Source organism: Dreissena polymorpha, chromosome 6, assembly GCF_020536995.1.
Source record: "Dreissena polymorpha isolate Duluth1 chromosome 6, UMN_Dpol_1.0, whole genome shotgun sequence".
NCBI classification, from domain to species: domain Eukaryota; kingdom Metazoa; phylum Mollusca; class Bivalvia; order Myida; family Dreissenidae; genus Dreissena; species Dreissena polymorpha.
This window is the reverse complement of record NC_068360.1, coordinates 98,394,595-98,421,111: the sequence shown is the minus strand read 5'-3', so window position 1 is coordinate 98,421,111 and position 26,517 is coordinate 98,394,595. Positions and strand designations below refer to the sequence as shown.

The 26,517-nt window shown below is 35.2% G+C and overlaps 2 protein-coding genes across 2 annotated transcripts; one reads left to right on the top strand and one right to left on the bottom strand.

Moving 5' to 3' along the window:
• Positions 1-3,846: 3,846 nt before the first annotated feature.
• On the bottom strand, positions 3,847-13,790 carry LOC127835934 (1-acyl-sn-glycerol-3-phosphate acyltransferase epsilon-like). The gene is made up of 8 exons (XM_052362355.1): positions 13,497-13,790; positions 12,386-12,464; positions 11,047-11,162; positions 10,263-10,355; positions 9,500-9,590; positions 8,383-8,547; positions 7,956-8,079; positions 3,847-4,572 (listed from the first exon to the last, which is right to left on the bottom strand). The coding sequence occupies exons 1-8, from the start codon at positions 13,713-13,715 to the stop codon at positions 4,350-4,352; spliced, it is 1,110 nt and encodes a 369-aa protein (XP_052218315.1). The 5' UTR covers positions 13,716-13,790; the 3' UTR covers positions 3,847-4,349.
• Positions 13,791-14,121: 331 nt separating this feature from the next.
• Positions 14,122-26,068, top strand: LOC127835933 (uncharacterized). Its single transcript, XM_052362353.1, has 9 exons — positions 14,122-14,310; positions 15,882-16,035; positions 19,326-19,393; positions 20,901-21,111; positions 21,497-21,798; positions 21,958-22,153; positions 23,033-23,254; positions 23,962-24,104; positions 25,628-26,068. The coding sequence occupies exons 1-9, from the start codon at positions 14,122-14,124 to the stop codon at positions 26,054-26,056; spliced, it is 1,914 nt and encodes a 637-aa protein (XP_052218313.1). The 3' UTR covers positions 26,057-26,068.
• Positions 26,069-26,517: the final 449 nt, after the last annotated feature.

The window sequence follows — 26,517 nt, the reverse complement described above, 5'->3', positions numbered from 1 at the left end:
CTTGTAATACTAAATGAAATCAGATCCTTCAATTCAAGATAAAATGGAAGCTCTAATAAAAATGGAAGTTCTTTTTAAACATACATAAAAAGCATGGTGTAAAAGGTACAGCTCATTTAAATGTGTTAACAAAAGCATGCCATTGATACAAATATTATGTATAATGACTAATCAATATCAAATACAAATCACAATAGTGAATATTGCTTATAAATTCAACAACAATGTGCTATAAATATCACATTACCAAGCCTGATAAAAGTAATGTATACAAGAACATACAAGGAGTGTTAATTCTTTTTTTTCTGACAGTATATGTTATGCCTACCTTGTCCACACAGAAAAGCATAACTTTCCAAAAATATTGTGTTTTTCTATATAAAGAAAAATCACAGAAAATTTGCAAGAAAAAAACTTACAATAAAATAATTAATCATTTAACAAGAGATTGCCAAGCAATATGGTCCCCTACCGGTGAAACTCCACCATTGTCAGTAATTTTTTTTTATATATTTGTTGCCATAGCAACCAGAAGTTTTGACGTAGGCACAAAATGAAATGACGTGTATAATCTCCATATTGCCATCTATCCATGTTTAAAGTTTATAAAAAAATATTAAGAACTTTTAAAGTTATCACAGGACCCAGAAAAGTGTGACTGACTGACTGACTGACTGACTGACAGACAGACTGACAGACAGACGGAGTGCAAACCATAAGTCCCCTACGGTTTCACCGGTAGGGGACAATAACTTTTGTTTGCTGCAAACAAAAAATATGCCACTGAAATTAAGATGCCTTTTATCCACTGTTGAGCCAGTTGTGACAAACACAATTCATGGTATGATTTTAAAAATAAGAGCGACCTTGACTTCTGAGCTTCAAACACAGGCTTTACCTACATCATGTACTCTCAACATGGTGAAAATGTGAGGCATATTGTTTTTAAATTGCCATTGGAATGGTAATGTATTGTCTGCAAAAGCTGTATCATGTCCATATTTTGAGCACTGCTCTTTAAGAATTATATTGACATTTGCCCTTGGGACACAGGCCTTGCAATCAATACATTGTTACAAATTTATGAACATTTGTGGAAAGATATTTGTTAAATCCCAATGAAAGATGAAGTAACAGTCAAAACAAGCAGTATGATGCTAAAATTCGAACAGTGATATAAAGTGTGACCTTGATTATTGAGATAAGGACAATGTTTGTACAATTCGCATGTGATAATTACATGTACATGATGAACATATGTTGCAAGTTATTTTCACATTGCAAGATGAGTAATAAAGCTGCATTCCAACCAAGTTGCCCATTTTTGACATTTGAACCCTAAGTGTAACCTTTACCACAGGGCTAAGAACACAGATCTTACATGTGCCATAATGCTCAATATGGTCATCATTTTGTGGAAATTAATTGAAAATTGAATAATCAATAATGAAGTTACAGGCAGGACAATCTGGGACAGATGCAAGGACAAACACTTTGAACGCCAGGCCCACATGTTTTATCCAATAAATAATGTCCACATCACTAAAGCATACATTATTTTTCAACCAAGTAAAAAAAGCCTGCAACTGAATTAGTACAATGTATAAATGGATATGTAGATGCGCCTACTTCATCATAACATTTTAATGTAAAAAAAACAAGAAGAATTATCAGCAATATAATAATTATTTGATATAATTGTGATAAAAATGTAAAGTTTCATAAAAGAATAAATCAAGAAATATATGCAGAAACAAGAGATGTGTATGTCAGAAACACAAAGCCCCTTAATGCGCCGCTTTGAATTTGACCTTGACTTTTCACCACTAAAAATGTGCAGCTCAATCAGATACACGTGCATGCAAAATATAAAGTTGCTACGTTCAATATTGCAAAAGTTATAAAGAAGGTTAAAGTTTTGGTTAAAGTTTTGGGATACATACAATGACAGACAGGCCAAAAACAATATACCCCCGATCTTTCGATCGGGGGGCATAAAAAATGTATGTGATTTACAATAAGGAAATTGGCCAGGAAAAGTATCTATTAAGAATCTAACATATCTCTGAAATTGAGGTATGGTAAAGGCTAGATCTGTTTAAGACTAAACAATAAGAAAAGTCTACACAGTAGATCTACATCATTAATAAAACGCAGTACATATACATATCTGACAACACATGTAGTTTTATTTAAAAGATAAGACAGATCTATACCCAACAAGAATATTGTCAAGCAATATAAGTCCCCTACCGGCTCCACCATTGTCAGAAATTCCGACATTTTCAGATTTAAAAAATATATATTTGTTGCCATAGCAACCATAATTTTTGACGTAGGAACAAAATGAAATGACGTGCATAATGTCCATATTGCCATCTATCCATGTTCCAAGTTTCATGAAAAAATATTAAGAACTTTTAAATTTATCGCAGGATCTAGAAAACCACCATTTTCAGCAGTATTTCTAGTTTATTTGTTGCCATAGCAACCAGAATTTTTGACGTAGGAACAAAATGAAATGACGTGCATAATGTCCATAATGCAATCTATCCATGTTCCAAGTTTCATGAAAAAATATTAAGAACTTATCGCAGGATCCAGAAAAGTGTGACAGACTCACAGACGCACAGAGCGAAAACCATAAGTCCCCTCCAGTGAAACCGGTAGGGGACTAACAAGGGACAAAATTGTCACAAAACCAGGTTTTCAGTTGAAAAAAGTCTGATAAAGGGAGACAATTCAAAATGTGTATTGTTAACCCCCTTGTGTAAAATTGACCCTAATTTCAATTAGAAAAAAAAGTCTGATAAAGAGAGACAACTCAAAATTAAAATGTGCATTGTTACTGATTGTTCATAGTTACATAGTTGTTCCAAATCAATCTACTTTTAGTTGTGGCGACCTTGACCTTGGAGATATTGACGTAATTCTTGCGCGCGACACACCGTCCAATAATGGTGAACAAATGTGCCAAATGATTTTAAAATGTCACAATGAATGACATAGTAATGGCCCAGACAAGCTCATTGATGGCCATTTTTGACCTTCAAACTCAAATTGTGACCTTGACCTTGGAGATATCGATGTGATTCTTCTGCGCGACACACGGTCTAATGATGGTGAACAAATGTGCCAAATGATTGTAAAATCTCACAATGAATCACAAAGTAATGGCCCGGACAAGCTCATTTATGGCCATTTTTTACCTTCAAACTCGAATTGTGACCTTGACCTTGGAGATATCGACGTGATTCTTTCGCGCGACACACCGTCTAATGATGGTGAACAAATGTGCCAAATGATTTTAAAATCTGACAATGAACGACAAAGTTATGGCCCGGACAAGCTCATTTATGGCCATTTTTGACCTTCAAACTCAAACTGTGACCTTGGAGATATCGACGTAATTCTTTCGCGCGACACACCGTCTAATGATGGTGAACAAATGTGCCAAATGATTTTAAAATCTGACAATGAACGACAGAGTTATGGCCTGGACAAGCTCATTTATGGCCATTTTTGACCTTCAAACTGAAATTGTGACCTTGACCTTGGAGATATCAACCTAATTCTTTCGCGCGACACACCGTATAAAGTAAACAAATGTGCCAATTAATTTTAAAATCTGACAATGAATGACAAAGTTATGGCCCGGACAAGCTTGTTCCGCCCGCCAGCCCGCCGACATCGCCTATCTTATAACCATTTCTTTCCTTCGGGAAACCTGGTTAACAACTATTCACATCTAGATTTATGTATAAGCTTATGTATCTGTACAAACAACATAGAATCAAAACTTAAACAGAATGGAATCGATCAATGAAATATCAAAAATATCCATAATAATACTTCATTGCATTAAATATTTTGCAAAAACAATAAATGCAAAAGTAGGGCAGTCATAGCATTTCTTAAAATATGTGATATTTAACAATCTGATAACTTGTGAAAGGCATATCTAACATGTAAATAAATTTCAGAGCCTGTATCAAAGAAACTCTTTAAGGAAAACCTAAAATCATTATGTTTTGACTCTATCGTGTTAAGGTCTTCTTCATAAAAATGCCAGAAAAAGTACATATCGCAAAACATTTTTATATTATATTATTTTATTTTAAATTTCACAAACAATCTTTGTCCTGACATTTTTCCACAAGTACAACTTTATTTAGGATTTCTCTAAGGAGCTTAGCCTAAACCCTCAGTGATATATCTATGGCAAAAGGCATATATTAACAAATGTGATATTCATATGGCAAAGGGCTATACAAAAACTATGACCTAGACTAGTGATATTCATATGGCAAAGGGATATAACAACCTATGACCTAGACTTGTGACCTTGACTAGTGTCTAACTGCCATCCACAGGCAACCAGCAATTGAACCAAACAGCCATGTTTTCCAATAGAGGTCGCGACCTGTCTTGTTGCTTAGCAATACAGCTAGACAGGAAGTGAAGAACAGGAAGGAAGGAAGAGTGGAGGATGCTGGGATATTCAGATCTTGAGATTCGCCAGGAAAACGACCCCCCATAGAAGCGTTACTTGAATAAAAGTGAGCAAGCAGTCTGAAATGATAAATAATTATTATAAAAGCAATGAATTTTTTAACGTTGAAAGAGTTTGTATTCAAAAAACTATTTTAAGACTTGAGTCCTAAGGGTAAAGGATCTTGTAAGAACTATTCTGTTCCAAGAACACTCTTCAATGCCTCTTTTAATAATAGCCATTTTATTAAACCTTTATACATGTAAGGAACTTCCCAGATTTAGTAGACACATTAAAATCTGGAGCTCTATATTTTGGGTCTGGAAGAAATCGTCTTTTAATTTGTCAGAAGTCCCAAATGTTCAATTGAACAGGGATATAATGCTAACATCAAGCATTTTCTTCTAACTTATTGTTTAAATATCATAATATGTACAGCAAAACCTCCCTATTACGACCACCTGTGAGTCTTATGAAAACTGGTCTTAATAGTGAGGTGGTCTTAATTCTGAGTTTTCATTTATTAAGATGGGAAGATAATGCTGTCATTGAGATTTCCCATTACTCGTGTTGATTAAAATAACCTTTTCTTTTAAACACAACTTTTTCATTTTTTTCTTATCGATTTTGAATAAAGACGTGGTATACAGGTCAGTTTATAAAACCTTTTCCATCACAAACAAAACCATCTTACTTAATTATCCTAACTGTTAAATTATTTGCCGTCTTTAATCTTTAAAATGTGTAACAAACAATAACCAATTGACCCATCAACGACAGGATAATACAAGGTAACTATCATTCAAGGGTTAAAAAAAAAAAAGCGCCGAAGATTTTACACCTCGCAGTAGATTACAATAAACGTTGTATATTGTCGTTAATTATGTCACAATGGCTTTGTACACAAACCTGATCGAACCACAACACTCAATCAAGGAAGATGTGGAAATTACTGGTCATTTGGCAGGTGTCAATTTTGAGCAATTTTGTTGATAGGTACTGGTACTGATTAAAGTGGTCTTAATAGCGGATAAGCGGGTTAGTTTGATTAGTGAGTGTAACAACAATTGAAACAAGGGCTGTTTGCAAAACATGCATGCCCCCCATATGGGCTGTCAGTTGTAGTGGCAGCCATTGTGTGAATACGTTTTTTGTCACTGTGACCTTGACCTTTGACCTAGGCTAATGTAAGATATCATCCGGAAACCATTGTACTCTATCGAGTCACTGTGACCTTGACCTTTGACCTAGTGACCTGAAAATCAATAGGGGTCATCTGCCAGTCATGATCAATGTACCTATGAAGTTTCATGATCCTAGGCGTAAACATTCTTGAGTTATCATCCGGAAACCATTTTACTATTTCAAGTCACTGTGACCTTGACCTTTGACCTTGTGACCTAACAAGAGCTGTCAGAGGACAGGACAGCCCGCTCGACTATTCGAGTGCTTGACAGTTTAATGTAAGCCATCATGGGAAAATTGTTCATATTCAATAATTTATTAGACCATCTTTCGAAAATAAAAAAAGGAAAATAAAAAATTTGGGGGGGGTAGGGGGGGTGAGAGGGGGTATAATGGTGGGATGTGGTCATAATTATTAGATGTTTAAAAAAAATTTGGGGTGGGTGGGGGGGGAGGGGGAGGAGAGGGGGGTATAAGTGCTGGGGTTGTGTTAATTTATTATAGGTTAAAAAAAAAAATAATTGGGTGGGGGTGGGGGGCTAGGGGGGGGGGGTTAGGGGGGTATTAATGTGGGGAGTGGTAATTTATTATATGTTTAAAAAAAAAATTGGCGGGGGTGGGGGTTGGGGGGTCGCGGGGTGGGGGGTAAGAGGCGCTGTAGCGGGGTATAATGTGGGTTGGCGGTATGATTAGATGTTTAAAAAAAAATTGGGGGTGGGGGATAGGGGGGGTGGGGGGTGAGAGGGGGGGGTTAATGTGGGGTGTGGTATTTATTATTGTTTTAAATTAAAAAAAAATGGGGTGGGGGGTTGGGGGTTGGGGGTGGGTGTGTGGAGGGGGATTTATTGTGGGGTGTGGTAATTTATTAGATGTTTAATTTTTATTTTATTTTTTTTTGGGGGTGGGGGGGTTGGGGGTGGGGTGAGAGGGGGGTTTAATGTGGGGTGGGGTAATTTATATATGTTTAAAAAAATTGAAGGGGGGGGGGGGTAGGGGGTAGGAGGGTGAGGAGGGGTGGTATAATGTGGGGTGTGGTAATTTATTAGATGTTAAAAAAAATATCTCTGAATGTTAAAAAAAATATTTTTTTTTTTTTTTTGGGGGGGGGGGCGAGAGGGGGGTCTAATGTGGGGTGTGGTAATTTGTTAGATGTTTAAAAAAAAAATTTGGGGGGGGGTGGGTGAGTGGAGAGGGGTATATAATGTTGGGTGTGGTAATTTATTAGATGTTTTAAAAAAAAATTTGTTTGGGGGGGGGGGGTAGGGGGGGTGAAAGGGGGGTATAATGTGGGGTGTGGTAATTTATTAGATGATGTTTAAAAAAAAATGGGGGGGTGAGGTTGGGGGGAGGAATATAGGTTGGGCTGATGTTGGTAAACAAGTATGCAAAATATAAAAGCAATATGTCAAGGGACAATGAAAAAAATAACAAATGATCTCACACTGACATGAACAAATATCCTCTATTTATTAAACATGACATTTAAACTTATTGCATTTGTTTCCCCTGTAAATACGAAAGATATAATAGTGTATTACCTCTCCTGTCCTGCTTATATTTATATTAATCCACAAAATTAAACATTAACACAATATTTAATACACAAAATATACAAAAAAATCTCATATTCTGATAATACTTTTACTGATCCACTTTATTTTAATGAAATGATGATGTTTCATTGGACTGATAATTATAGATTTAGGATTACAGACCAGTTGCTTCAGTTATATTGTTCAGAGTTCGCCCTGTTGGCCGCGTATGCGTTCTTAAGTTATCATCCAAAAACCATTTTACTATTTCGGGTCACCGTGACCTTTGACCTAGTGACCTCAAAATCTGTAGGGGTCATCTGCGAGTCATGATCAATGTACCTATGAAGTTTCATGATCCTAGGCCCAAGCGCTCTTGAGTTATCATCCGGAAACCACCTGGTGGACGGACCAACAGACCGACCGACAGACTGACATGTGCAAAGCAATATACCCCCTCTTCTTCAAAGGGGGGCATAATAAAAATTCTGGACTGAAAAATAGCGGACATCTTATTATTACACATTTGTGCTTCCTTAGAAAGTTAAATATAACTTTCTTACTAGATTCAAGTTTTGAAAGCTTCATTTCAAACCCTTAGATACTGATGAGCAGCAAACAGCATAAAACCTGAACAGACTGCGAGTTACTCGCAGGCTGTTCTGGTTTTATGCTGTTTGCACATAGCCATTTTCACTATGCTTCCGAGTGGGAAAGGGTTTAAGTCAATACATGATGAAATCTACCTCTCTTTCTCCTGAAATCTGCTGTAAAGCCACATTTTCAGTCCATTTTCATCACTGGGGACTTCTTTAATAGGAATTCTCTCAAATTGTAAATGGATTTCTGGGGAACTTTTCGAAACAAATTCTGAAAAAAAGAAAATAGTTACTCAGTTAATGAAATTGAGCTTGAATGCTTATATAAATAATACAATTAATATAACTTACATCATCATTGTTAATTTAATACATGTATGCTTCATAATTTAGTGAGAAACAATCTGAAAAGTTCTTTTCAGTAAGTTTTTACTTCATATTCAAGGTTGAAATATATATTCTGTTCCCCTACATAACAACAATTTTCTAAAAATAGAGGCGTTTAAAAAACATTCAATCACTTTTTTTTAGATCTTTCATTCGTCCAGTAAATAACTCCCATTTCAAATCTTACCAGTTATATCTGGTGCAGGGAGCCTTGACCCAGTCTGGGGGTCAACAGTGTTGCTGTAGGCGATGGTTAGGTCATACACTGCACTGACATGACCCCGGAGTTCATCAAGGGTCAGCTGTAATCCTCGAACCTTTGGCATCAAAACGTGAGACAGCGGCTCCAAACCTAAACATAAAAGAAGGGTTAATTCACATACATGTACCCATGGCTGAAATAACATCCAAATGATAATTTCCAAGGGAGGTGATATATTGCTAGGAAGGGTCTATTTAGTAAAAAAATTCCCATTATTAAAGGATTTTGGGATAAAGGGTCTAGTCAATTAGGTCTTTGTTTTATACTTCAACTTATTCGAGTAGGTAAAAATAAATATTTGAAGTCAACTCAGTTTCAAAACACATGTGTATGTCAAAGGGCAGTATTTCTATCAAAAGCTGTAGCAGCAAAACTTTAAAGTTTATTCCTTAAGATCATCTAAATATAATCTCAAGATAATATAAAAAATTGTCTTAAGATCATCTAAAAATGTCTTAAGAACATCTAAAAATTGTCATAAGATCATCTAAAAATTGTCTTGAGATCATCTAAAATTGTCATAAGAACATCTAAAAATTGTCTTGAGATCATCTAAAATTGTCATAAGAACATCTAAAAATTGTCATAAGATCATCTTAAAATTGTCTTAAGATCATCTAATAATTGTTTTAAGATCATCTAAAAATTGTCTTGAGATCATCTAAAAATTGTCTCATGAGCATCTCAAAATTATGGTTGTTTATATGTGAAGTGATATATCTGCAAAGCTGTAAATAAAGAGTTGTGAAGAACACATTGGAGGAATGTGCAAACAGACAAAAGACAGCCAAGTGAATTAATGCCAGCTTGGGAGTTGGGAAAATTAAACTCTTCAAAAGTTTTGCTGTCGTTTCTGAAAATACAACTCTTCAATTCTTAACATTTCAGAATATGCAACTTTTCCATCTGCCCAAAGCCCAATGTTGATGCCATATACAAACGTTGCAATAAATTGCAACTTTAATTCATTTCTCAAATATCATAAATTTCCATAAACGCTTATATCAATACCAACCTTTAAACAAAATTAACATCAGTTTACCTTGCATAGCGGTATAGGACCTTCGTTTCTCTAGCACATCATTACGAGCGGGACTCATCCGAGTTCCTTCTGGAAACAGCACCATCCATACCTGAAAAACATTGATGAAATATCTTCTTGTTGCATTTGAATGGAATATAATCTCCAGGACCTAGCTTTATAAAACAGAAAATGTGAACTTCTTGCCACAAATTTTAGATTTGTTAACTTAGAGTTAGTTCAAGTTGTTCACATTGATTGACAAGTCCTGTACTTTTCATAATTGAAATAAAAAGCAATATGGGCTTATATAATTATGTCTTCATTCAGATATATATATATATATATATATACATAAATTTTTTTCTGTTAAGATTCTGATGCTTATCATGTTAAATAAGTGTGTGGGGGGGAGGGACCCCATGACAACCAAGGTGATATTTTTGTTAAGTACAGGTATAGTATGACGACATTATAGCTCTTTATGTTAAGTTAATTAGCATCAATTTCACTCAATTCACTCACAATTTGTGCCCTTCATTCATGCTCTGTTTTGTTTGTGCACACATTTCACAAGATACATACAAAATAAGTTAGTTATGATTATTCTTTGATAAATTTTAACTGATTTCAGTATAAAAACTTAGGCTAATTTAATTCATGCATACATTAGGGTCAGTGTTAATATAAACTTTGCACAACTTAGGTAAGTAAATACCAATTAGGAACATATCAAACAAAAAATGCTCAGTTAATTTAGATGTAAAATCCAACAAATGCTCACAGGAATATTGTTCTTTTTCAGTTTAGCAACATCAGTGCGAGCTTTCATTTCATTAAATTTGCCATCTTTCGTCTTCACAAATATGCAGGAATGCTGAAAAATACAATAAAGCACTGTTGGTTTAATCCAACATTGCATTGATTTAAGATTGAATGCATCTAAAGCCAACAAAAATCATACTGCATGTGAAATGCAAAAATATTAAAACAGCAAATTTGAATATTTCACATGTTTTAGAAAATTATGGCTGAGTGTAATTATTATTGGTATAAAATTTCTAAAATACTGCTAAAAATGTAAGACTTGTGATTACAAATGCTTACTTGCCATTATGTACTAACCTTAACAAAAACAGGATTAAACAATCAAAATTAAATGCATGCTTAATCATAAAATTTATATTTCAAAATAATTTTATATTTATTTCTAATTATTATTATTATCTGTTAAGTTTTTAAATATAGCAGACAACAGAAAACCTGAACAAGAAAGTTCAGACAAAGTTTTATACAAAACAACACATTTTCATTACTCTTCAACTTTTCATTGGACTGCACGTGTCTGTTTTGATACATCAGTTAACAATCTTTCACATAGAGCAGTTGCATCTAGATGGCAAGGGGGCCTGCGGCAAGTGATATCCCCACGTATGCTTGATTTTTTCTGCTTGTTTTTGTCACAGAAAGTCAGGATTTCGTGTTCACTCCAACTTATCCAGAGTGTTGACTTCACTATAGAAAAGTATAGCAGTAGAAACACCATCATTACCAAAAGAATACAGTACCTGGCTAAAATAGAATCCATAAAGTGGAAAGTACTTGAGGCCATCCTTTAGTATGTAGCGAATCCTGCCTATGGACCCCTGTGGCAGGGCAATCATGTTGGCCACAGCCCAGTCCACTGAAAAAGGTCATATGTTGAAATAAACTTAATTCCAAGGTGAAAACATCAAATGTTCTAATTTATTGTTATACATTACATACAAGAAAGTTACATTGAGTCCAGGTTATCACAAAACAATGTCAAATAATAAAGTTGTTCCAGACATCACAAAATTCACAAATGAGATAAAACAAAATATCACAAAATATACACAAATGCCCATGATGGGATATAACCTTTTAGTTCAGAGAAAAAAAAATGGGACCAACATATAATATTAAGCCCTGAGTTTATAAATTACTAGTGCATCATATATTGAACAGGCTTGTGCTAAAGATTGACCACAGCCACTACCGGTAAGTAGTTCAGCAAAGTATCTAAAATCAGTGCTCCAGATAACATGCGTAAAGGCGTAAAAACGAATTAAATTTCTTAAATAACGATTTAGATTTAAAATCTTTGCGTAAAGTTACGCATTGAAAAAATAAAACACGAAATCGAAATTGTCGAACGTGCGTAAAACTTCCAGTTGCAAATTATGTATGGTAAACATTTCATCCCGGTTCTGGCTCGTCTAGGCGCTCAATAAAAACTACAACTTTAAATCAACGTCACTCAAGTGTTTGCTGTGAGGAAGAGCCACACCTAAGCACGGTCGAAAGGCCAAAGGGTCTGGATTCTGTTCTCCTAGATTTGCAGGCGAGTCATTACTGTTTATTGTACCTTTTTAATTACACTTATCGTAATTTTTATACACAAGTAATATACTGTATACCTATTCAAAATGCCATTAAAATTAAATGTTAAATATAGTTTTTGATATGACTTTAACGGCGACCAAAAGGCCATTATGACCTATAAAAAGCCGAAGTCTGAGTGACCGTTTTACAGAAAAAATCTAATTGGCCGACTGAAGCAGTGTATTGAAGCGTGAAAGGCAAAAAAGCCATTTCAGTGTCAAAAGTCCTCGCTGCATGCATTTTTTTCAATTAGATTCAAATACCCAAAGCATGGGTTCGTCAATAATTGATGAACTTATAAGCTCTTGCGTAAATGACTGCGAATCTAAAGCACTCAAAATTATTTGGTTATATATTGTTAAGAATTAATTTTATAAATAGGGGGTAAAATAAGAATTAATTTTTAAAATAGGGAGTAAATAAGAATTTGACCAAATTTTTATCTGGAGCTCTGTAAAATCAACATTATTTGATTTAAATTTTTTTAAGAAATATCCTCACCTGTACATTGATGGTTACATATAAATATGACATTTTCTTTCTTGCCTCTAAGAGCAGATATATTGCCATATACTTTTACCTGAAAGAAATTATGAATCAATAACAAAATAGATGCTTAAAAACCAAAGGCTAAGAAAGAGAACAGGCAAAACTTTAATTGTTCTTATAAAAATCATGTGTTAACCCTTTCCCCCATCAGAAGCAAAGTGAAAATGGCTTTTGAAACAAGCATAAAACCAGAATAGCCTGCGAGTAACTCGCAGTCTGTTCAGGTTTCATGCTGTTTGCTGCTCATCAGTTACTAAGGCTTGATTGGTCATTGTCAGCTCGGGTTACTTTAATGTACCCTGGGCACCATTAAGTATACTTACATGTACCCCGGGAACGGTAAATATACTTTAACATACGCGGTCGATATAAGACTGAACCCGAGTTGTATTCCCTCCAAAATCCAATGTCGTAAAACGTGCAACCCATTACCGTCAAACGATAGTGTCTAACTTAAACAAACTTCTCTTTTGAAAAAAATGCATCAATATGTTTTTTTAGTAAGAATTCTGATAATATAGGGGTCATTTTACAGACAATTGAAATAAATGTGAACATAATTATTTAGAAAAAAATAGCCGACAGCCACCAATTTAGCGCTAAAAAATTCCCGGGTACTTTTGAGTATATTTACCGTACTCGGGGTACATGTAAGTATACTATAGAGTACCCTAGTTCTTCTTGAATGCTCTGAGCTTTTATAAGTACATATGTAAAGCAACCCGGAGGGTCAATAGATGGGATTTGGATTATTGCAACTATAGAGTACCCGGGGTACATGTAAAAGTAGTACCCGGGCCTACAATGACCAATCGAGCGTAACTAAGGGTTGGAAATGACCCCTTTAAGACTTAAATTTAGTAAGAAAGGTATTTAGTTAAATGTAATTTTCTAAGAGACTACAAATGCATCAAAATGTGTATCTCGGTGGTAAAGGGTTAACTCAAACTATTGTAAAACTATGCAAGTATCAGAAAGAAATGGGAATTTGAACATTACATCGAATCAAGCAGATTTTATAACTAGTTAGAATTTTCTTTTTTCTTTTTCTTATTTCACTTACCTTTGATGTCGAATAAGTATTAAATATGAATAAAACCAATCGCTGATACAGTGCATACAATCGGTCATCTGTATATGTGTAAACAGATCGAGGCAGACAAAAAGTCACAATCCTGGCTGCTGCCCACACACTTATGTAAATAGGAGAGGATCCTAGCGAAAGTGCAAGAGGCAGAGTCCATCTTAAATTATGCGTGTGCACAAGTACAGATAAAATCATTACCGAGTTGTAAATAAAAAAACACCAACAAGAGAATCAGCTGTCACAATTTTGTTTCGCTGGCAAGTAGTAAATGGAGGAAGATAGGCAAATGTATCCGAATGCCTACTGGTTGTCTTGATTGATTCAAAAGAATTATAATTTGTAATATCCTAATGGACGAGTATTTTTAGCATAAATACAAAGTAACGATAACAACCATTTATCCCGATATAATAAAGTAACATGATTTTAAGCGTAAACAATAAGAAATTCTTAGAATATCATCTTTCAATCACGAAAACTATTCGATTAAATATATTCACTAAATATAAATCAAGTTCATATATTGTGACGTCATACCTCGCAACCATGTCGCAACAATGTCGAACATTTGATAAGCGGGAAATTTAATTTTTAACATAAAATGTCTCGTTTAGGCAACCCACGCGAAGAAACTGGGGACTTGAAAATTTCTCGTTTGGGCAATCCACTCGAAGAAAAAGGAGACATGACAAGCGCCAATTCAAGTTTGCAAACCAGTGCTATGATGTTGAGATTTTCAGGGAAACCTTTGGGAAAGATAGGGGAACCATCAAAGGTGGCCAGTAACACGGTATGCTCGCGGTTCTTAAGGAATAATAATAAGCGTCTAAACAACATGTTTATATATCGGATAAATGATTTAATACGTATAGACTAGCACATTTGACATTGTATCCATTTCAGCATAAGGGGCAATTGCACTTTACCAATACTCCTAACACCTTACCCCTAATACCTTACCCCTAACACCTAACGCAACCCTAATAATCCTTTTATCATACGCAACCCTTATAATCCTTTTTATCCTATATATTTCCTTAGTATCGGGGCTACTGCCCCCAAACCACCACTTTGTCGATAGTGGTAAACAACTGCGTATCGGTAAAGTGCAATCTAGCCCAGCATTAATTTTTACAACGAAAAACCAAACATTTTAACAATAGTCACCAAGAAAACAACACTGTCGTCATTCTTCATTTAAATTTGATTTTTGGTAGACTTCTGCTTCAAATTATGTTCTCCATCAATTTTTGACATAACATTAATACCAAGAATCAATTCATATTTGCAGCGAGAGATGAGGTCACACATGTTTGTTTGCAAACAAAAGCTAGGGTGCATAAATGTAAAACAGTGACAATAGCCCATCCACCAGTGATAATTTTTCATGTGCGTTTTGCATTATTTGCGCATTAAAATTACCAAAAGCGCATGTGACAAAAATATCTGCGTCTAAAAAAGCGCATTGATTCGCAAGAAAGAAAAAATCTGAAAGATACTTGTCAATACTTAACTCGGCCTGAATTTTTCCGCATTTTATCGGAACGCAAAAGGTGATTTCTACTGTAACACCGGCTATATGTGTACTACTTCATACTACGTCATTTGTATCTGCGTTTCATACTAGTTCTCTCCTTTGTGCGTGAACTATAAGATCGAATAAGACGACGTAGAACGGAAGCCCAACTCGTATCTAAGTCAACTCGCACAGTAGTAACTCGCACATTTTTTTTGGTCAACTCGCATTTTTTATGAAAACCAGCACAAACTTACGAATGTCAAGCTGGCCTCAAACACTATCAAGTATGAGGATGTAGTCAGTGTGTGGAGGCAGCTAGGCTAAGGATTGTCGGCTCTATTCAAAGACTTGAACTCGGAACTCAGTGTTAATGTTATGTGTTTTTAGTTATAACAAACTCGGAACTTAGTGTTAATGTTATGTGTTTTTAGTTATAACAATTACTTTTAGAAATTAAAATGTTTATGAATCATTAAAAATTTGTTGATGTTTCAAGTTTTTTTATATTAATAAATTAAAAACCAAAAAAGCTCATTGTTTTTGGAAAAAAGCTCATTGTTTCAGCACATGTGCACTTTAAAAACTCATCGGTTAAAAATGAAAAATTATCACTGATCCGCGAGAATACCTGGTTTGAGTATATTATATTTTCTTTTGCCATATACAAGTAGCATTTATTATGGAATGCTGCTATGCATATGCTGCCTTGAATAGACAGAAGCATTTAGCGCAGTCTGGTCTGGAGCTACACAGGCCACATTTGGCATAAGACTCCCACACATATTTCCCACAAAGCGGGTGATATACTCCACCATAAACATAACCAGTTATTTCAATTTCAGACTGAACAGACTGAAAAGAAAAATGCATCCTCCAAATCCAAGGACATGAAAATAAAAGATAGGAAGTCGAAAGAGCAGAAAAGTAAAAGTGATGCTCGTGGTGGATCAGCAAAAAGCATTTCAAAGGCGAATGGTGTTGATCTAAAGGAAGATGGTAAGCAGTCGTTATTTTTTCTGCTTTGTATTTGACAGTCAGTGGCATTTGAATTGGGCAAAATGCGTGATAAACCAGAACATGGGAAAACAATTTATCTAAATATTATTAAAATATTTTATTTACAACAAAGTTTTTTGTGCGCCAAGTATTTATAAGTAAAATACAATGTTTAAACCCAGTTCTACTAAACTTGTCATGGAATTTCAAATTGTGTGTGTACTTAGTTTTTTACTTCAAGAATTAAGCTTCAATTTAGTTTTTATATAAATATAAAAAAAGATTTGAGATCAGGGAAAAAGCTCAATTCTGGCTGTTATTTTTAGCATAGCAAAGCACTGGTGAGTTATACAATAACCAGAACCAGACTTAAACATGTTTTATATACAATTCCCAAAAATGGGAAAAGTACCAGTACGCGAAAAGCCCTGACATTAGGGAAATTCACGTTGTGAAGTCTCATTATTGGGAAATTGCTGTATTAGATTTTTGGCTCCCAAATACTTTAAAAATGATATAAGTTAATGTTGTCAAGGTGTCAAAATTATAAATACTTAGGTAGTTGGAGACATATATAGCACTTATCTATCTGGAAGTCTATCAGTATTTTATATGTCTTTAACCACTGAGTAGATCTGCTTATACTTAGAGTGACTTAATGCGTAGATTATGGTTAAGAATAGATAGGAATTTGGCTGCGACAAGTTTGGCTTTATAAGGGCCCTTTGCCTGTCTTTGACTTTCTAAAGCGTGTGTTTTCAACCTCTCTTTCATAACTGGGTATAATATTCTCACTTAATCTTTCACAATAAATTGAATGACGTGTGGTGATAATTTTGTCATTGAAAAACTGAATTTTGACTGCAACAAATGTTTGCAATATTATGTCCTTTGTCTGGTCCAATAATTGTCTGAAAACTCCTTCATAGTTTAAGTGTTAATAATGATGAAACTTTTACAAGTGAATGGCCTTGATGTGTGGAGCATAATAAGGAATTTTGAATGTGACAGTTTTGGTTGAGTTATTTACCTTTTTCTTTTGTCCAGTGTAGAAATAGTGGAGTTGTATGTGTCCAGAGATGTATTGAGGGTGCATTAGTCTATGTGACACTTTTGCAGTTGAAAGTGAAATTTATAGATAAAAGTGGAGACCATGGGAAGAAAAATGGTGAAATAATAATAAGAAGAATATGAACTATAAGAAGAATATGATGTTTTGTTTTCAATCATATTCATGTTGGAATGAATAGTGAGTTATTTATTGAAGAATTAATTCTTTTGCATACCTGCCAAAAAAAAATTTGGAGGCAGGGCCCTCAATCTATAAAATCTGGCGCCGAAATTCGGCGGCAGTCCCCCACATGAAAAGTATACTTTTTTCCCCGATTGGGGGGGAAAATTCCCCCTAAAAAACAAAAAACTTTTCTTTTTTTTTTTAATAGAAAGATGTGTCTCATGATTATTATATATCAATTCTATTTCAATTTAATCTTTGCAAACATGCAAACATACTAAATTATGAAAAATGCTGTGAATATAGTGCAAACATGTACAAATGTTATAATGAGAGAGTAAGTAAAAAAATCCCCCAAAAAGGGAAACGCCGCGAAAATTCCCCCTCCTAAGGGCTGCGGACCCCTTCCCCCAAAGTTGTGTGAGGGCGCTGGGAGGGGATATAATAATTGGTCCCGTCCGTCTGTGCGTCTGTCTTTCCGTCTGAAACTTTGTCCATAGCATAACTCCAAATCTATTGAATGGATTTAATTTAAACTTAGAATATAAACAGATGGCAACTAGGAGAATTGCAGTGACCAAGAACCATAACTCTATCTACGTTAGTTTTTCGATTTTCTCCCTTTATATACATGTAATTTTAAAGTAAATCTTTGTCTGGAGCATATCTCTACATCTACTGAAGGGATTTACTTGAAACTTGAAATATAAACAGATGGCAAGTAGGAGACGTGCAGTGACTAAGAACCATAACTCTATCAACCTTAGTTTTTGAATTATCCCCCTTTATTTAATTTCAAAGTAAATTTTCGTGCAGAGCATAACTCTACATCTACTGAAGAGATTTACTTGAAACTTGAAATGTAATCAGATGGCAAGTAGGAGAAGAGAAGTGAAGAACCATAACCCCCCTTAGTTTTTGAATTATCTCCCTTTATTTAATCTCAAAGTAAATTTTTGTCCAGAGCATAACTCTAAATCTACGGAAGGGATTTACTTGAAACGAGAAATATAAACAGATGGCAACTAGGAGAAGTGCAGTGAACATGAACCATAACTCTTTTGGCCGTAGTTTTGAATCATCTCCCTTTATTTTTATTTTTTTTAATATTTATTTATATTTTATTTATTTAAAATTTTAAATTATATTTAATTTAATTCCATAGTAAATATTTTGGCTTTTCAATTTTTAATATCTCCCTTTATCTAATTTTACAATAATATTTTAATTTGAACACTTAAGTATTCACTGTAAAATTAATAGATGAGTTTAAGGAGAAATACAGTGATCAAGAACAGTAACTGTTTATAGTCTTCTTTTTTAATTACTTTCCTTAATTTGATTTCCATATATTGTATTCTCAACATAACTCTAACACTATAAAACTAATTGATCCTTGAAATATAAAGAGATGACACAGCTGTCATGTTTCACAAATATTATTCTACTCTCTAAAACAAATGTTGTCATATAAGAAAACACATTTCAACGGGGATTTGGCACTACTGTGACAAGCTCTTGTTTTAAATAGAAATATCTGAGTATCAATCATCTTATTTGACAATTCATTCATACTGACAGGTACCAAAAAGTTGTGCTGCATAACTTGTAAAAAATAAATTGGATTAATAGGCATTAACAACTAAACAATAAAAGCATGACCAAGTTGAAGGTGGTGAGCGATTTAGTCGGCCATTCTGTTGTTTTCTCTATTTATTGTCCCCTTAGTACCGGTTTCGCCGGAGGCGACTTATGGTTTGCGCTCTGTGAGTCTGTCTGTCTGTCACACTTTTCTGGATCCTGCGATAACTTTAAAAGTTCTTCATATTTTTTCATGAAACTTGAAACATGGTCAGATTGCAATATGGAGATTATGCATGTCTTTTCATTTTGTTCCTACATCAAGAATTATGGATGCTGTGGCAACAAATAAATATAAAAAATCTGACAATGGTAGAGCTGGTAGGGGACATATATTGCTTGGCAATAGTCTTGTTTGTTCAGTTATTTTCTTACTCAATATATCAAAGGTCTGTTTTGTATTGTGTATTTTCAGAGCGCAATCCAATCGTGGATGACTTGGACATGGAAATGGATGAGCACGCTATTGCCACTTTTCGTGATGTAAGTACAAGTATTATAAAATGGTTAACTGGTATTTGAGTGTCGTTCTGGGAAAAAATGGGCTTAATGCAAATGCATATGATGGTTTTCCTCATTAGCCTGTGCAGTCCCCTCAGGCTAATCAGGGACCACACTTTCTGCCTAAATTTGATTTTTTTTTTGAGAAGACACATCTCTTAAACAAAAGTTTCGTTAAAAGCAAAAAGTTGCGTTCCTGATTAGCCTGTGAAGACTGCACAAGGCAATATTGAACAACACTTTAACCCCAAGCATTAAGCCCAGTTTTCCCAGAATTAAGCTCAAATGGTTTATTTAATAAGTCAACAACATTCATTTGTACATGGAAATCTTCATAACAAAATATCAAGATCTAAGTCAGTGTACTTAAATACAGGGAGTGATCTCCCCAAAGACAGTAAAGTATTGAATCTACCAAGAAACAACCTCGATAGTGGTGACACCAATATGTCTAAGAATTTCCGATTGATTGAATCAATTGAGTTGTATAAAGTCAAACAAGATACTTGCTGATTTTCATGTAGACAAAGAACAATATTTTCATAGTAAATCTCTTGTAATCAATGCGGAAAGACCTGAGCACTATGTCAATTTTTTATGGAAATTGTTTCATTAATGAATAAAAACATAGATTACTGGAGTGTTGATCAGACTCTGCAGTAAGCTCCTTTGGGATAGATGGTATTATTTCCTGCCCAAGATGAGACAATTTGTGGTCATGATATTATATCTAAGCCATACTCCTTCTTCCTATGAATCATGCAAGCAGTTGCTTGCATAATTATGTGCGCTTAACTAGTAGTGGTGAACCGGCTTATATTACATATAGTTACTATAAATAGTAAAAAAATATTCCTATCTGCTTAAACTGAACAAAATGGCGTCTACATTTAGTCTGAGCGAACGGATGTTAAATAAAATTAAGCCACAACTTAACGAAAGAATTAAACATCATGTTGGCAGCGACTGATTATAGACGTCCGGCCTAGCTCTGCTGTGTGTTATTGTCTAAGTAACCCAGGAGTTGTGATGAAATAAACATACAGGCCTCGACAGTAACAGGGTCCCGGGAACTCGAGACCCCTAAATTTTGGTGAGGGACACCAGTTTTTCCCAGGATTTTGCTCTAATTTTAATAGGCAGGGTTCCCTGTGGACACCAATCTGTTGAAGTTAGCCCTGACTTGCCTTGATATGACTTAAATTCTAAGGAAACAGAACAAATCCAAACTGAAATACAATGATAAAAAAGTGAAAACAGAGTTCAATGCATGTGCGTTTAGTGTCGTCCTAGTTATTCTGTGCAGTCCTGGATTTTTTGTTTAGAAGAGACTTCTTTTAAACATAAAAGCCGAAAGTGTCGTCCCTGATAAGTCTGTGCACACTGCACAGGCCTTTTTGGGACAATTAACACTAGGCAATTCCATTAAGCCTGTTTTCTCAGAGACTGCCCGAAATGTAATTATCATTTGAATGCATTCTCTCGACAGCTCTTTAACACCCTGGACCAGTCGAACACTGGCATCATCACAGCTGACAATCTTTATGAGGAGTTGCGTCGTGTTGACAGCGAGATCACATTCAATGAGGTGTCTGAGATACTCAGGAAGGCTGACAAGAATAAAGATGGAAACATCGACTTTGATGAGTTCCTCTTTCACATGACACACATGGAAGGGGATCATCTGGGACCAGAGCATGGTGAGTGATCATCCAGACTTCTCTATTAACATTCACAGATAAATTACCTTCACGTGAAGATGATTATCAGGAAAACAATGTTTGTACATGCAGCCTAGCCTGTTTTGGAGGTTTATTACCCATAATGGTCCTCTGTGGCTTTGTTTCAAACTTTAACAGCTGAATTAGCTTAATGAGTAAATGATTGATAAGAATTAGGCCACGACTGAGAAGGACTTTGATGCTTTGTCTGTTTGTCCAATGTCGAATATGTAGTGGGTTTGTCTGTGGGAAAACAGTGTCTGTGAAAGATTCATAGTATATTCTTTCTATTTTCTTCAATTATTGACCTTCATCCATTGTGTTCATATTTCTCTTAACGTTGTTTTTCTCTAATTGTCCACAGCTGACGAAGAAACAAAGCAGAAGTACAAGAGGAGAAAGCGACTTTTCTATTCCGCTATCACAAAATTCTCCATCCGCCAGACGCTTGCAGATATCGAGAAGACGTTCCGCAAACAGGCGCCACACCTGATCAGCCACTACACAGCTGGTGCACGCCTCATTGGTCTCACCACACGCCAGCTCGAACGGCAGATGAAAAAGATGCAGAAATCATGTGGGAAAAATGACTCCCCATACGCCAAGCCCTTGCAGTTTGTCCACATGGGGGCGAAAAAGATAGTACATAGAAAGAAGATTTTAAAGGTAAATATTGTTTTATATGTCCACAGTTTTCTAGGTCAAACAATGAGGTCAAAGTTAAAAACACATCACTTGCTTATCTAAAAACAATGCTTTCTTGTGCTGAACTTATCCAATCTTTAAACAACAAACATTAAAAAGAAAATGTTTATTTCACAACAGGATAAGTCTTCTACGCGCGAGCAAAGCAAGACGATCGTGAGCAACAGTGGTGAAGAGGAGACAGACACTACTGTGGCAAACCTAAGCAAGGAAATCAATGACACAATGCGCCTATTTGCAGAGCAAAAGGACAATGGCTTCCCAAAACTGCACAATGCCAACCTTATCATGGAACTGAGGCAGAAAATCGGCACTGGTGAGTACATTTTGATTTGTGTACTATGGTTGAGTAAAATAATGGCGACAAATCAAACAGTTTATCGGCATTGCTGTGCATAGCTTGTTTTAAATTTATGCAGAGAAACTTAGGTAACAGATTTAAATACAAGTCAACGAAGCAGAGGGATAGACCCATATTTATAGACCTAAATAACCTGTATTTTACTGTTTCTTTCTAAATATATTGTTTGAATGAACATATAAAATTGTTTAAAAGTATGAATGTGCTATTAAATTGTACAATTGCTATACTTGCATATTCTACCCTAAATATTAATGAATAATTTATGTAAGTCTAAAGATATAATTTATAATTATGCTTAGATCCGCAACCCCCTTCCTTCAGAAACCTGAGGTATTTTGCTTAAGATTGACCTATGTACATGCAAATTGGTATGATTGTTTCTTGTGCAGAAAAAAAGCCTATACATTTTTAGGTCAAATGTCAAGGTCGCAGGGGCTTGTAAAATGATATAAAGTACCAATAATCATTTTAAGGATTTGTATTACCCATAAAAACATCCGTTAAGATGATGTGATAAAATACAATCTGCACATTGGACACTATTAAATTCCATATTTTATTCGATAGATTATAGTACAAGCAGCTGTAAATGTGTCTAGGCATTTAATCCTGATAAGTGTTGACAAACCCCACTAATCCAGCCCCCACTAATCCAGCCATTTTCAATACCATTTTATTGATTTTTATAGCATGATGTCTTTCTATGGGTGACTTATGTAAGTTGGGGGAGGAGGGCACTCACATTTTGTTATTATATAATATGAGTCAATTTTTAATCATGTGAAGATAAAGTTACAACATAAACCAATTCATTCCACCTTTTTTATGCAGTGAAACTGAAGATGCAGTCAAAGAAGAACAAAGCCCAACCCCAGGCCCAGACCCAGCCTGTTTCGACAGAAGCAACAACGCCAATTCAGAACACGTGTGCCACCAGAGTGAAGCCAACAACGATGGAGCGCCGGAGAATAAAAATTGTGGATGAAAAAAAAAGCGAAGAGGTCATGAGCAACCGAAAGATGCTGTCCATGAGTGCGCCCAACGGCAGAAAGTGTGGGTTAATTTAGTTTAATCTTTATTATTTTCCTGTATTTTCGCTATATATAGTTGCATAGCTCTGTAGTAATTTGACTGCATGCAAAGCCTTGGCCTTGTAGAGACCTTCTAGAGTTAATGTGACTTGTTTTATAACTGAGTAGTTTAGCTGTATTGCATGAACAGCATGGAGTTCTTTTTCTTGGTGTCTTTGATAATATCCTGAGAACACCCCCCTGAGTGGAAACCCGAGCCGTGTACCTTCCTGTCACAAGGTGGACACCATAGCCTGTGTACTCTGTTTCAAGCTGATTTAGATGTAATAAGGAATGCTCAGAACTTTCTACGACCAATTAAGCTTATAACCTGTTACCTGTAGATTTTAAAATCCACATGTACCTGTAACACTGGTTATAAGCTTAATTCATAGCCAATGTTTAAATGAATTGAAAGAAAATATAACAAATAATTAATATTAAATACATGTAATTTTATTATTCAACCCCATGGCATTAAAAGCTTGTGGCTTATTAAGTCAAGTCTGTTTCCTGGGTATAACTTGTACTTTGTGTATTAAGAGAACATCTTGATAACACTCCCATATTGGGTATGGGGTTTAGCACGCCACCTCCTGAATGCTTGATAGAACACCCCTGTGCCACTGTTATCTTTATATATCTCTTTTTCTTCTATTTCCCTATACTTATCATATTTCACATGAACAGACAACAACAAGCACTCACTGGCTATGGGACTTGGCTGGACCACCCCCCGTATCCAGTACATTGACGTGGACCTACCCAGCCTGAAAATGTCGCAAACTTCAGAGAAACCAACATTTAATGATCTTCACACAATCAGGGCAAAGGTAATCTGGTTCTTGTCCATTTTAAATGAGAGCAGTAAAGTTTTGAATTTTTAGTCCCCTACCGGTGAAACCGGAGAGGGACTTATGGTTTGCGCTCTGGGTGTCAGTCAGTCTGTCACACTTTTCTGGATCCTGCGATAACTTTAAAATTTCTTCATATTTTTTTTAATGAAACTTAAAACATGGACAGATGGCAATATGGAGATTATGCACGTCATTTCATTTTGTTCCTAGGCTACGTCAAGAATTCTGGTTGCTATGGCAACAAATAGACTAAAAATATTGCTGAAAATGGTGGATCCTGCGATAGCTTTAAAAGTTCTTCATATTTTTTCATGAAACTTGAAACATGGACAGATGGCAATATGGAGATTATGCACGTCATTTCATTTTGTTCCTAGGCTACGTCAAAAATTCTGGTTGCTATGGCAACAAATAGACTAGAAATATTGCTGAAAACAGTGGATCCTGCTAGATTTAAAAGTTCTTCATATTTTTTCATGAAACTTAAAACATGGATAGATCGCAATATGGAGATTATGCACGTCATTTCATTTTGTTCCTACCTCAAGAATTCTGGTTGCTATGGCAACAAATAAACTAAAAAATATTGCTGAAAATGGTGGATCCTGCGTAGGTAGGGGACTTTATTACTTGGCAATAGTCTTGTTAAAAATGTTTCTTTCTATTGTGGGATTAATTCTAGCTTAGAGTGACGGGTTGACCTCATCTTTATCACTATTTCATATTTAATACATTTTGTATTGTATTGAATAGGCAATAAATCATTTGCCATAAATTTAAGACTAGCTGACAAGAATTTCTCCCCTGATAGTGTTTCTGGCTAAATTGTATGTCCCCCACCACTATGTGGGGGACATATTGTTTTTGCCCTGTCTGTTGGTCTGTTTGTTTGCTCCAACTTAAACATTTTGCCATAACTTTTGCGATATTGAAGATAGCAACTTTATATTTGGCATGCATGTGTATTGTAGAGCTGCACATTTTGAGTGGTGAAAGGTCAAGGTTGTCCTTGAAGGTCAAAGGTCACCAAAAAAATCAGAGCGGTGCAGAAGGGGACATAGTGTTTTTGACAACACATTTCTTGTTATTTGTGCTTTACCTTTAACATTATATTGCTATGTCACCTCAAACCAACATTACATACTTCTTTTGAGAGGGTTATTGCTCAGTAACCTCCCTTGTATGACTACATTCATTACCTTCAAGCAGGGGAGAGAACCTACAACAGAGGAAGCTATAAGTGTAAAACAATCTGTGAAATATCAGTATACTTGTCTTGTTATATCAGTTTATTTTTATTTATGAATTGTTGAAATATAAAAATACTTATGAACTGTTAAACAATGTTTAACAATGAGCCTATATTTTAGCAAAAGCCACTGTTCTTTTTCAATGCTTTTTGTGCTTGCTGTAGTTACAGTTTGTTCTGTTAGTTTCTATTAGTTTTTTGAAAACACTGAAAACAAAATTTATAATCAACAAAATATTTTCACTTCTAGGCCAAAGAAGCCATTGATGCGTACTACCACAACCTGCGGCAGACAGAGATCAGAAACGCCTGGGACCACTGGGACCGACTCTATGCCGATGTTGTCCTGCCAAAAAAGCTGCTTCGAAACTTCCGAGAAGTCTACAGTGCCTACTCGCCTCATAGAGAGGAAGAAGCCTTTGTGGTCTGCCCCTGGAAACCCGGACCTTTCCGATACATCCGTCACATGACCATCCCCCCGACATCACAGGACGTGGGCAAAGGCGTGGCCAACGCCATGAAAGTACCGCCTAGGATGAAGAATCGAGGAAGATTGGTTATCAGGCCCTTAAAGAGCATGTCGGTCACCAAACCATTTGGGCGGAGCAGCTCTGCCCTCATCAGAAACACGCCCAGTCCTGTTAACAGACCAGCATCTATGATGTCTAACTATGCTTAACTAACTACGACTGGATTGCTTTAAAAAAAGTCTAACTTTCTTGTTTTTGGTAAACCAAATTAAGAGTATTTTTATAAATTTTACCTATTGTTTCATTTTTATAGTTAAAAAAAACTAATTTTAATAACTAATAATAGTAGTATTTTTATCAGTTTTTGCTTTGTTAGAAATGGTTATGCACTCTTGCCAATAACTTTAAATAGTAATGTTTTTTAATTTTCAGTTTAGCTTCTAAAATCTTTTGTATGTTTGTAATTGTATAGTATGTATTCTGACATAATGAGAATCTTCTTTCTTTTTGAGGAAGCTTTTTGTTGTATTTTAAATGATTTTTAACTTAACATTTTTTCATGTTTAGGCATAACAATATATTATTGGTATAATTTAAATAATAAATTAAGCTTGTTTGTTTGTAAATCAGTTTGATATACTGACTTTTTTGTAAAAAATTTACATATTTC